The sequence below is a fragment of the Melopsittacus undulatus genome, chromosome 2 (genome assembly GCF_012275295.1).
Source record: "Melopsittacus undulatus isolate bMelUnd1 chromosome 2, bMelUnd1.mat.Z, whole genome shotgun sequence".
Lineage (NCBI taxonomy): Eukaryota > Metazoa > Chordata > Aves > Psittaciformes > Psittaculidae > Melopsittacus > Melopsittacus undulatus.
In genome coordinates this window covers 89,010,510-89,024,016 of record NC_047528.1, presented here as the reverse complement: position 1 = coordinate 89,024,016, position 13,507 = coordinate 89,010,510, and the positions used below count along the sequence as shown (strand labels likewise).

At 38.6% G+C, this 13,507-nt stretch overlaps 1 protein-coding gene across 2 annotated transcripts in view; it reads left to right on the top strand.

The window, feature by feature from the left end:
• Positions 1-6,107, top strand: part of PKNOX1 (PBX/knotted 1 homeobox 1) — a 42,599-nt gene extending 36,492 nt beyond the window's left edge. For both annotated transcript variants that reach the window (XM_005151704.3, XM_031051279.2), the window contains exons 11-12: positions 1,384-1,556; positions 2,518-6,107. In XM_005151704.3, coding sequence (XP_005151761.1) covers positions 1,384-1,556; positions 2,518-2,729 — 385 coding nt within the window. In that variant the 3' untranslated portion in view covers positions 2,730-6,107. The remainder of the gene's footprint in view (positions 1-1,383; positions 1,557-2,517) is intronic.
• Positions 6,108-13,507: the final 7,400 nt, after the last annotated feature.

Sequence of the window (13,507 nt, the reverse complement as noted above, 5' to 3'; positions counted from 1 at the left end):
TTATGTATAACATTAACTTCTGACATTTAGATTATATAAGGACTCCAGAAAACTTTGCAGCATTAAGGATTTACATTCTTTTCTATTGCTGAAAGAGATGGAAGTATTCTCATGTCTCTCCTGAAAGTAAAGAAATGGAAATTTAAAGGCATCTGGTGACCTGAAGCTCTGAAAAGTGTTCTCTGGAAATCATGGTTGCAAATGTTCAAAAAATTACTGTCCACAGATATTAATTCTGCTCCTCAATGGAAGGATGTTATTCTCTGAGCAGTGATGTCCAAATAGAGAGTGTCAGTACTCTAGCTACTCTAGTTCATGATTCACCATGTTTTAGCACATCTCACTGGAGATTTAAGTTAATATACTTGCCCTGCAGAAAAGAGGATCAAGGGTGCCAGCATGCATCCTATTCTGCTTGTGGTATTAGTTCCTAAAATTGCTGCAGCTAAGTTCAGCAGGGATCTTCCTCAGATTTCAAAGATGACGCTGGCTGTGTGGCTGCAGAGAAATACTCAAGATAGTAGCAATACACTGATCCCTAGAAGTGGAATAGTGTAACTATGCCTCTGTGACACTGCAGTAACTGAGCTTTATGGTACTGGGATCCAACTAGTATCTCTACAAAGCATTGCATTACATCATGTGGACCTGCCAGCTGCACCTTACTTCTTTCCAACTGCAGGTAAAAATGGGTCCTGAATGCGTTTTGTCAGATTTAACAAGCAGTGCTGTCCTCAGTCACAGCAGCTTGCCACAGCTACATTGAAATTGATTCACCTAACTGCTGGTAGCTAAGTGAGATGTGGTTTAAGTATGTTCTTCTTTACTAGGAGAAAGTGGAAGGACAGCAAGTAGCATGCTAAAGTAAAGAAGTGAAAATCAGGGAACAAAAAGGAAATGGGAAAGATCTGAAAAATGTGTTTGCTGTTGTCTCCTGGATCAGGAACCAGACCTTGGAAAGCCAGAGAGCCTGTAAAATAAGTAGTGCAGGAGCTTAAGGAGGTAAATGAAACCAGACCAAACAAACTAGGTTAGGCAAGGGGCTATGTTTTAGGTGAACTCTAATGAGAGGAGTATCAGCTTTCTGAGCTGTGCTGTCAGCAAGTTTTCTGGTGCTTAGTTTTTAATAACATCTTGAAAAGTACATCTCTCATGCTGTCTAGAGAATTTCCCCTTCTGAGGTAGGGGAAAAATTGCTGCTAGCAGCAAAATGATAGAAGTACTTTCTTAGCTAATTCACAAAAAAATCAAAGGATGTCAGTGTTCTAGGAGCAGTCTTACATGTTAGAAAGAATTTTTTATATTGCTTCCCCACCCCCACTGCACACTTTGTGAATCTGAGAGAGAATTTACAGTCAACTGCTTACCTTTGGTTGTGTTTAGGTTTATCAATGCTAGACGGCGAATTCTTCAGCCAATGCTGGATTCCAGTTGTTCTGAAACTCCAAAAACAAAGAAGAAAACAGCTCAGAACCGACCGGTTCAGAGGTTCTGGCCTGACTCCATTGCCTCAGGAGTTGCTCAGCAGCAATCTAACGAGCTTACAATGTCAGATGGTAAGGAGACCTGGCTAAACCACAGATACTGAAGTTAATTACTCTGTAACAGGGAAATTAAGGGTTTGATGCCCTTGAGGAGAAGGAAACTTTTTGATATTTTGGTATAGATGTGTTTTTAATCTAGAAAAATATAACTGAAATGTGTCAATTTATACCTCTTTTAAAAGTTTCTGTGTTTTAGAGGGGTATTTTATTGGAATTTATGTGAAGAGAAAATTGCTTTTGTTTCAGAAGTTACAAAACAAAGGTTAGGTGAATAACTAAGTTCTCTCAGTATGTGTAATGCACATCAGTAGCGTTCTGTTTGATCAGCAGTACGGGACTGCAGTTTCAGTTGCATGACTCCCCATCCTGTTCACATTCCTTTCACTGTTCCTAGAGGGACTAAGCATCTGCAATTCTATATATGCCTGATGTTTCAAGTTGAATATTGGGAAGCAGATAAATTAAAGCTTCCGAAGACTTTGGCTGAAGTAACTTCCCTAGCATCAGATCAAATAGACTCAATTTAAACAGGAAAAAATAACTGCTTTAAGTTCAAGACAATCCTTTCTGTATTGCTGTCTCCTGCTTTATTCTTTCCCAGTTTGTAGTTACTTTTCCCTCAGCATCTCCTGGGTCTGACAACAGCATTATCCATTTAAGTCACCCTGAATCTCTATGAACCCTTGCATTTTTCTGCAGTGAATTAAGCTGGAATACTTTGCAGAAATGGTCTTGTGATGACTTGATTGGAAAATTGTTGTAATAGGTGTCCATAACACAGCTATTCCTGGCCAACTTAATTCTGGGATTTCCTGATATTTAAGTGTTTGACAACCTATATAGCTTTTATTTTCATTTCACTCCTTAAATTTGCTTCCTGTTGATTAGAAAAAAACTCCATTATATATTAAATATGTATTACTTAAAATTAGAAACAAAAAAATATTAAAGTACTGCAATTGTGCTTCTCCAGGTGCTGTTGTAACAATTACAGCTCCAGTCAACATGAATGTAGACAGTCTTCAGTCCTTGTCATCCGATGGTGCTACTTTGGCTGTTCAGCAGGTGATGATGGCAGGGCAAAGTGAGGATGAGTCTGTAGACAGCGGTGAAGATGATGGAGGAGATCTCTCAACAACAAACATCAGTGGGCTGGTCTTGGATAACAGCGATTCTCTGCAGTAGGAAGCGAGAGTGTGACAAAATGTTTAGGAAAAAGAATAAACTGACTGACTGACTTTTTATAGTTTGCACAGCAAACATTTTACACAAGTTTTATTTCTAATATGTTTTATATGTAGATATAGAAGGGTGCACTTTTTTGTATTTCATAGTAAGCTTAAAGAGTGTTTTTGCAGGTGCAGCAACTTCTTTCAAATGTTTTTTTTTCTCTTCATTTCTTTTTCTTATTTCATAAAATTATATCTAGTAATATAAAGAACCACATAAGCACCCCTTTGTTCTATGAATTGAAAGTGCTGCCATTTCTAAAGAATTATGCTGTTTCAATTAGTGCTGTTTTTTAACACAGCTTTTGATGGGCAGGTGATGTAAATTTAAAGCATGTGACACTAGTGTGTGGAACTTGATCATTAAGTTAGATGCATATATTTGAAAGATGCTTCTGCACCTTAAAAACTGCTAGTCTGAGGTGGACAGCAACACACATAAAAAGAAAATGTTGATGTGTGATTCGGTAGCGAATGTATGGCAATTTAAATAAGTTTAGTTTCTCTCATAGTCCGTGAGCCTGTTTATCATTTGCTATGAAAACTCCTATTTTTACCTTGCCGGGGTTATTGGATAAAAAAAAATATTTTTATAAATTCACTAGGAATTGGGATGACGACTGTATTAAGCAGGAGGTAAAAAAAAACTAAGTTTCCAGAGGGGAAAAATAAATGTTTAGTATTCCTATTTGGAAGGTCTGAAAACTGACCCAATTTAATAAATGAGCCTATGCTAGCATTCTATGATTGTCAGCTATCCCACAGTGATACACTATATTTGATAATAGCATAAGAAGGCCCCAGTGTTTGGTGGGATTTTGATATTGTCAAACATTGATTTATATTATGTATAAACTAATACTCAGATTGCATTAACTCTGTATCTAGACTTGTATCTGCAGATATTTGCTAAATGAGTATTCAGGTAAGTAAATTCAAATACCCACAACTTTTCCAGTTTTAGAGCAATTTAACAGTTTATAGTTTGTACATCTGAATCTGAAAAATGAAAAGGTGCCTACTATACAGTCATGAATTCTGCAATCACTCTGCTATTTTATTGCATTTGAAATATTTTCCCCTAATACAAAAAGAAATATAACTTAAGGATTTATATAAAACTTCTTCAAATATGAAGGTTGCTACCAGAATATACAGCAGGCTTTATTAGAGTAGAAAATCCTTGTGTGTCATTTAAAATCTAAGAGCTAGTGATTTTTTTTTTTTTTTTGTGGTAACAGTTCATTTCTTCTTTCCCAAAGTTCGGAAGCTGTCTGTCCATGAACACGTTTGAAGATTTGTATTTCCGGTTGTTAAGTACAAATATCAGACTCCAAGAGTCTCATGGTATGATCAATGTCCTCTTTTTCCCCGTCCATTCATCACAGTGTTGGATTAGATCAAAGCCAGAACTTCCTTCTGATTTAGACCAAATCTAGTTGTGTTTCTCACATGACAGGGAAAAAGATGATAGCTTTTAGACTCTTCTGACATTGTGTTTGAACAAAGTCCTTTGGCAGATGCAAATATTTAATTGAATACTTAATCTCTGCTTCACAAACACTCAGGCATGTGCTTAGGTCCCATTGATTTCAGTAGGATTAAATGCATGTATTTTTTAACATGCTTAAATGGTTGGAAGCTGGTCTTTAAAGATTGTCTTCCAAGACAAGTGTAAGTTGGTATGAAGAAAAACTTAAGAAAAGAAATGTCAGTAGCATTGGCATACCTACATGGAGAATAGTAATAGTTTTCAGTAGCTAGTAGCTATTTTGAACAATTTGTGTTGGGTATTACTCAACACAAGTGATGTTTCTGGTATGGTTTTCACTGATTCCTGGCTGAGAATCTTGCTGCTTAGTTCAAATGCTGTATGATCTCCAGCTGGAGTGGTAATTTCTAAAGAATTCATTTACTTAAAACTTTTATGCTTTGCTACTAATGTGGCATGTTTGTTAAAGAATATAGTAAATGAATGATGAAAACTGTAATTACAAAGGCTTTGACATAGCATAACTATCTCAAAGGCTATCACCAAATCCAGTTTGATGTCAAAACATTTAAAAAGACAGATGCTATGTACAAATCATGCTCCTTTGGAAACATTCAACCTACTGCTCCTACAAAGGATACCTGAAATGACTAGAGCTGGGAGGCAGATTCTATATTTTTCTTTTTAGTTGTTTTTTGTTCAACTCTGTTCAGTGCTTCATCACCCCCATAGTTTCCATTACAAAGTAGGGTATATTTGTTGATTTGTTTGGAGTTTTTACTCAGCTGCCCTTCTTGATGTTTAATATTGCATTGATCCTTGTACTGCCAGCACACAGGCAGATAGATGTACAGTCCACTTCTCAGTGGGTAAAGGGCTATGGACAAAAACGTGCTTATCTAAACCAACCTTTGCTGGAAGAACAGGCTATTTCTCACTATCTCCTTTCCCTCCCTGACCCATGCTGCTGCCTCAGATCTACCAGCAGAGCTTTGATGAAGTCTGGGAAGCAGCTCAGCTGGCAGATTTGTTGTGGTAGCAAGTGGCCAGCAGAAAAAGGAAGGGTAAACCAAAATGGACAAAACTTCTGTGGTTTGGAGATAATGTGGCAGTGGGCATTTGCTGGCATTTCAAAACTATGAGAACTGAGATTTGAAAAATTAGAACAATTTAATATCTGTACAGCTGCTAGATTAGGGCTCAGAAGTACGTAGTTTATCTGTCACTTGGAATTCAATTGGAAACAACCAGGTATCAGGGTTTGCAAACTTCTGAAAGACTTATCTTTCAGAAGGAAACTGTTACTAGCTTTTTTTATTCCCCCCACCTTACACGCAGCAGACGTTTTATGCTTCTGGAACATTTGCAAACTTGTCTTCAGTTAATTTCTCAATACCTGGAAAGTGAAGTTGACAGAATTTACTGTGAAAGGGGGAATATGGAATAGTTTTATTGTCAAATTAGAAACATAAAAACATATGGATATGAATTCCTAAAACTGAAAAGGCTTTACCCATGTAATCACAGGTATTGCTTTAACATATGGAACTCAAACCTTGTCTTTTAGTTCTGTCAGAATTCGGTGGTGGGTGTGAGCCCCACACAAGTACTTGTCCTTTTCACAATTAAAGAAAAAAAATGCGTCTTTCATTTCTTGATGTGCAAAAAATATGGGTGGTTTAAGCAAAGCATCTATTCAGGAAAGGTACATGTTTACATTAGTTAAAAAGTCTTTATAGGGGGCCTAACCTTAAACCCATGTATAATTCCTCCCCGCCTCCAATTAAAGTCATTCATATGCAATAGAACTGATTTGTTTTTAAAATAAATTTAATTCTTCTGCAATTATGGTTTTTGAAGCTTTTAATTCTTTTTCAGTGTGATCTAGATTATTAAAACAAGGTTCTCAGACCAGTTTTTCCAAGATTTCTGTAACGGGCAAGGCAATTTCCTCGCATTTTAGTAAATCCAGATCAGTCAGGATATATTTCTAAGTTATTGTTCCAAAGAAATAACCATGTTGGGAAACATCTAGAATTGACAGGTGTGGCGCTGGCTCTGCAGAGAGTTTCCTAGATCTGGATATTGGGTCAAGGTGGAGTCCTGCCAACCACAAGGAAACTGTGGAGTTTCATATGGAGCTGCGTATCAGGCTGCATTTACCTGCAAGAGAACTGGTTCTTTGTTCTGGTCCCTGATCACTATTAGGAACCTTTTGTAGAGCCCTTCAGTTTTATTCTGCCTGTATACCTGCGTTTTCTTCCAGTGAAGACCAGAGTATGGACAAAGGGCTTTGGAGGGCAGGAATTCAGACTGACCTGTGGGCACTACATATCATTTTGACGTTCAAAATATGGCTAGTTCCTGTGCCAATATCCAGTTTATGGATATTCTAGTGGAGTAGGGCCGCTAAGATTTAATGCATGAATGATGTATCTGTTTGTTTCTGGAAGAATTAGAAGGCAGTTCACCTTCCTGTCTTTATGAACTTGACAGCCCAAAAGATGAAACAAAGCCTTTCCAAGGGGTGATAGTTTCATAAAACCATTAGTCTTGTAGCATTTAAACAGAAAACCAGAAGACCGTGGTATTCTGAAAAATTGGAACATGTGCATTTAATTGTAAAGTTGATTTAAGATTTATTTTCTGAAGCTGAGTTATCTTGGGAGAAAAAAAATGAGTTCATTATTTGTCTATGCAAGACACAAATGTCAAAAATACGTGAATTACCTATTTTTAGGTGTGGTACTGTAACTTGTTTCCTGACTTCTTTGATTAGTCTTTTAATACTTTCAGTCATATATTCAGCTTAGTTTTCAGAGTTGAATAGGCAAAATGTAGTTTTGAAACCCTGTTGGAAATGTAACTAACCTGCATTCCTTCATGAAAATGTCACGTTAAGTAAAATGGTTTGGTGTCTTAATAATAAATTCAAACTCTCACCACCTGCTAAAACCAGAGCATATCCATGAAAATGCATATTTGATTGCAGCATGCAAATGATCAGATCTTTAGCCTTAATGCTGAATACACTTTGCTCTTTACTGTTCAGTGTAGCTGAATAGTAGAGCAGGTTTGTTTTGCCCAGCCACAGAACAGACTCTGTGGATTTCTTCCTCCCTGCCCTTGGTTTGCTAAGTTCCTTCAAATAGGTTTTGAGTTGTTTAATTTTCAAATCCTAAAGTAACTTGATAATCCCATGTAAAGTGTAGAGAAATTGGCACTAACATGCTTTTAAGTGATTGCCAAGGTCATGTTATTTGTTCATTCTTGTCTCCTGGCAATATAAAATTTGTTCCTTTCCTGTGACTTAGCTCTTTAGGACCTGCTGAATGATCACAGCTGTCTTTGCCAGAGAAAAGCAAGGTATGAGAAAGCAGTGAAATGCCTTACAAATCTTGTCGACTACTATAAAGATACTTGTTTCATGCTAATAGAATCCAGTGTTTTCAGGTCATGACAGGAATGGCCCATAAATCTTAGCGGCATTTGGCCTATACAATTGACAATCTTTAAAATGTGAACCGTGTAACTTTTTTTTTCCTAGGGATTTTGAAGCAACTGATCTGTCAAAGGATAAAATTCTAAGTGAGAATCTGCTTCATGGATGATTTGTTTTTACACTACTGTTCTCTGAACAGAAAACAAGCATGTTTTTAAAGCAAAGCATTTGTGTTACTTTAAAGTTAACAGTATTATTTGGCTGAAAGACATATGTTTTTGAGAAATCTTGAGCATGGTTTCAAACTAGTTAACCAGTTCTTGGCCAGAAACAATCCTGGACCTTTTTGTTTGGTTAGTTTTTCTTATTTATGCAAATGAAGAAAAATGTTTAATAGTTTTTAGCAGTATGGGGGTTTTTATTGTGCTTTTGTAATTCAGAAGCAGCTTCGATGAAAGCAAGAATTAGCAGGTAGATAGACCATAATGTATGTGACTTAGGGTTGGTTTTGTTTAGGGTTTTTTTTTTGTTGTTCCAAAATGGTTAATTAAAATGGCATGGACATGAAACTTTCAGTAATGGTTCCAAGCGTGTATGATAGCAGTGTACTTAAAAAGACATCCTCTGTGTAAGTCCCATGTATTAACTTGTTCAGCCAGACAGATTGAAATACATTTCTAAAATTGCCATGTTCCACTAGATCAGAAATCTCCAGGAAATCAGCAGCCTTTTTATTACAAGATAGATTCCTCTGTAGCAAGAAACACATCCAGTGTGTGTGAGTCTTACTGAGCAAAGATGAAGACAGACATGGATGCTTTATAGATAAAATATACTTCTACTTAGCACTGAAATGTTATTTATTTCCTACTCTTGCTTCCCTGGTATCTGGCATGATGACATCCAAGTTTAGTCCACAAAGAGTACAACCCGGAGACCCATACACTGGGTTGCAGGGGTTGTGTGTGTGACTGTACTGACTACAGCAGGTGGTGACAAGGGTGTGGGCACCTTCCCTTGGGTTTCATGGGCCGTGTTCAGGTTACCAGGCCAGGGGCTCTGTCACCTTTCTCACTGACTGTACAGCAGATTTCCTGTGCGGGATTTTCCTGAAGAACATACAGTTCTAAGCATAATCGATGGTCTTAGAAAATGGTCTTATTATAGCTGTTAACTTACTCCAGAACATGTCCCCAAGGATTTGGATCATATTTTTAAGGGGTTAATCTGTGATTATCTGAGTACTACATGTTCTGGATACAGGAGTAATTGATCATTTCTTTGTCTGATGTTAAAAGAGTGCCCAAGAGTAGTGCACGCTAACTCCTGGTGACATCATTGGGAATAGTTTTAACTCCACTACCGAAAGGGAACAATTTTTTCCCTCAGTACTTGCTTTAGTATGCAGTTTAGGGCTGTTTCTAAATACCCCTCCTTGTAGAAAACCAAAACAATATTCTCAGCATTAAAATGAGGAAAAATATGTTCCACAAGTAATACAAAATGAAGATTCTGCAAAAAGTAACAGATTAGGCCAGAACACATACTAGGTATTGTATTATTTAAAATCCATGTTTAAAATCATGCAAATTCAGCATCTGCAAGGTATTCAGGATTAAGCCTGTGGTGTATTTAAAAATCACAATGTGAAACCACCATTTAGATACCCTACCTGAAAGCAATGGGACCTTCATAGGTTGGGGTTGGTTGATCTTCCCAGTGCAGCTAAGATGTGGTCTAGAGCTTATGAAGTAATTAGGGAGAATCTATGGGTATTTATCTTCTCTGTTGGTCTTTGGACTTTTGTGTCACTATTAGCACAAGTCAGACGATTAGGCCTTTGCACCTACTCCTGACTTTTATTCCTAGCACACTTTGCTAAGTTGATCACTGAATCATAAATACAAACTGATGCATATACTAAATGTGAATGTGGAAATAAAATTTAATTTAGAGACATTCTTGTCAAGATCCAAGCATTTTTAAACTTAGAATTTTAATAGTCATGGAAAATACGCAGATTGTACTTAAAAGCTAATGATTGACTGAAATGCTAGTTTTGCTGTTCCCCCCTCCCACTGCAGGCTTTCACTATGAGCTGTGGAGTGCAGAGACTCTCCTTAATGTCTTAAGGTTCATCAAGTTCCATTTACTACACAATTCTGCATGTAAATAAGCCAAATGGCTTGGTTTATTTGGTCTTGAAGATTTAGACCACTTTTAGCAGAGGTAGCACACAGAAAAGATAAGGGGGCTTATTTATAAGGATATAAGCAAACTCAGTTACTGCCCAGGTACTGATTTTTCTAAGATAAGAGCATATATGGCTCCATGGGTGAGATCTGAATTAAGGCCAGGAAAGAGGGAGAAGGTATTTCTGTTACTGGTGTCTCTCTGTCTTTTGATATTGGAACAAGAGAGTGGTTGTTTTTGCTTTAACACATGGAAGGGCTGTTTTGCACAGCTGATTCTGATTAACTTAGTACTACAGCTGGATTGAGACCTGAAAGCTCTTGAGAATTTTGAGAAGCATCATCAAATGAAACTCAGAATTGTAAAACCAGGGATTTTGGTGACCTGAGTAGCAACTGTTAGATAATACCTGTGCTGTCTTTTAAGATAGTGGGGCAAACAATACTGCTTGTAAAGTCTGTGACACTTTAAGCACAGAAATAATTTCCTTGCAGATCCTCCAGTCTGCTTCCAAACAGCTGGTTTTGTATTCCTGCTCTGGTTTTCCTCCCCTTTCATTTCTTTGAAAACTGGCAACAATTAATCCTTGATTACACACCCTAGGCTTTTTCTGTGTCTCTTGAATTGTGAATAGCATTGAATAATGACTCCATGAATTGCTCCAAGACTCAGAGCCAGCTTTGCTGGAAAAAGCCCAACAACCTTACTGAACTGAGTTGTGGATGCGCTATGCAGTATAGGAACAATAACTGAAAATAAGCTGTCTTTGGCAAAGATACACAATGTTAAGCTAAATCATTTGAAGCCTAAAGCAATTTGTATGTTGTTTTCCCAAATCAGTGTGTGTCAGTTTTGTCTCCATGGTTTATGGGGTTTTTGTTGTTCTGTGGGGTTTGTTTTTGTTGGTTGTTTTATTTTTAATAATATGTGTGTTTGCTCCAGTGAAAGGTCTTGGGCATAGAAAGGCACACAAAATATGCACGTCTTAGGGAAACATGCAAAGCCCCTCCCGATTAAATAATGCAAATTCTTAATTTAAAGAAATCACACTTAATGATCAGAAAAATCCATTTCTGTTTTCAGTTTCAGAAGCAAAACATCTGCCGTATCAAGTGTGCATATATTGAGTTTGCCCTGAAACTCCTGAGCACTAAATCTTTCTTCTTGGGCAGCCCCTTGCCTCCTGTTCCCTAATTTTGACTGAGAAAACCCCAGTGCTGGCTCCTCTGCTGTTCCCAGAGGACGTCTGTTTTAAGTGCTGAATCTACACTTCTGGTCCCCCCTGCCCATCTGCACGAAAGAAGGGGAGGCTGTTAGTTGTGTAACACAGATAAAACAGAGAACATCTAAGACTTGGGGATTCTCTTAATTCCATATGATACTGCTTGCAATTTCTTCTAAAATACCTCTGTGATTTTTCACTGTGATACTGAACCAAGGGGATAGGGAAAGAAGCTGCATTTAAAAAAATGTGTTTCAGCTCAGCATCCTGTTGTAGGTCAACTTTCACTTCATAATAATTTTATGTTGACCTGTTTGTGCATGTGGGTTTAGTTCTTATCTTTGTGCTACTTGCTGGTTAATATGTTGGTATGCCTGGAGGCATCCAGGGCAACAACGTATGCTTAAAATTTCTGATGAGGAACATGTTCAAAAGATGGTGTTGAATATTGCCTCCCTTCCTGCCCCCAAAATGTTGGAAGTATTTCTAGGGTGATGTAGTCAATGCATTACTAACATCAATTGGGTATGGTTTAGTTTAATTAGGGCATCCTCTAGGAAATCTGTCACCTTGGTCTCACCCTGATTAGAAATCACAAGTGCAGAACCTGCCACAGGATCAGGCTTTATGATAAAAGCATAGTGATAGAAGCATAGAATGGTTTGGGTTGGAAGGGACCTTTAAATACCATCTAGTTCCAACTCCCTTGCCATGGGCAGACACAGTAATAATTCCCAGACAAAATGACAGGCACCCACCTCCTCCACCCTGGCGCTGCAGATGCAGGCTGGGGGGAATGGAGCAGCAGGGGATGCCTAAAGCTGTTTGGTGAACCACCCAGAAGGAATTCACAAATGCAGGCAGATTGTCAGTAAAGGCAGAAGGACTTGGGGAAACACTTTAACTTCCTGGCACTGGGTATAGTTGCGCTGAAACAACATGTCCTAACGGGCTTTCCCTAATGAATGTTTTAGCTTACTATTTTATAGCCTCACAAGGCAGGAACAAAGAGGGCATGTCAAAAGGATTGATGCCCAAAACATGGTTCTGTTTAAATCAGTGACTGAATCAGTAGTACAATGAAGAAAGGCCCTGTCCATTCCATAAATAAAGCAGTGGTGACAAACTTTTACAAGTTACAGGACATGAAGAACACAAACACCCCCCAGAAAACTTGACTGCACCATGTGTAAAATGAGTTACTTTCAGGAGTTACAAATTTCAGCTTTTGACTCAGTTTTCAGGGCTAGTTCAGGGATGTACAAGGGTGAATGCTGCTTTGCACTTCAGAAACAAGTACAGCTCCTAGCCTGCAAACATGTGCCTGGCTGTGATGCAAAGCAACAGTGACCATGCAAACAAGGAGCCACAAAACTGCACTGTTGTCTAGTCTACGGGGAAAATCTGAGCTGGAAAAATACAAGTAACGATACCAGCAATACTGTGTCCAAAATGTAGACAAGCACATGGGTGATTAATATTGGAGAATCCAGCGCAACACCCATTCAAATAAAGCATGACAAAACCCAAGACATTAAACTTGAATGAATAAATTCTGATGACTGAACAGTGAGTTGTCTTTGAACAGGTTTATTTCTTTTCTCCCCTCTGCTGGTGCTGTTCATGGAAGAAGTAACACAATGCAGCTACTTCGGGGGGATGAAATGTAGACAGAGATCCTGTGACACTTCCAGGCAGAGCCTGCGCATGCAAGCTGTCCTCAAATCAGAGATGGTGGCAACCCAGGCATTGTCTGTTGGCCATTTTCTCCCTCAGAGGCTTTCAGTCACACAAGGCTGGGGGTGGGGAGTAGGAGGGGGGTGTAGTGCAACAGATAAGATGTGTGACAAAGGATAAGCAACCCCAGCAGACCACCACCATGCCCAGGGAAGGAGTCTGCCCAAATCATTCGTGACTCCCTCTGAACAAACACTCCTCTTGCAAACCCATTCTTCTTTCCTTAAATGCTTGTCAGGCACAGCCAACCCCAAGGACTAAAATGCTTACACTTCGCAAGCATAAAGCAAAGAAACAAGGGGGGTTTAGGTTAGATATAAGGAAGAAATTCTTCCCTGTGAGGGTGGTGAGGCACTGGCACAGGTTGTCCAGAGGAGCTGTGGCTGCCCCATTCTTGGTGGTGTTCAAGGCCAGGTTGGATGAGGACTTGAGCAACCTGGTCTAGTGGAAGGTGTCCTTGCCTATGGCAGGGGTTGGAACTGGATGATCTTTAGGTCATTTCTAAGCCAAACCATTCTGTGATGCTATGATTCTATATACAGGATGTGAATTAATTCAGCTATTTGTAAATACCTGGACAGCATGTAATTACTGCCCTGTAATGGGCAGAATTTGTCACGCTGTTGGCTTCAGCAGCAGCACAGGGTG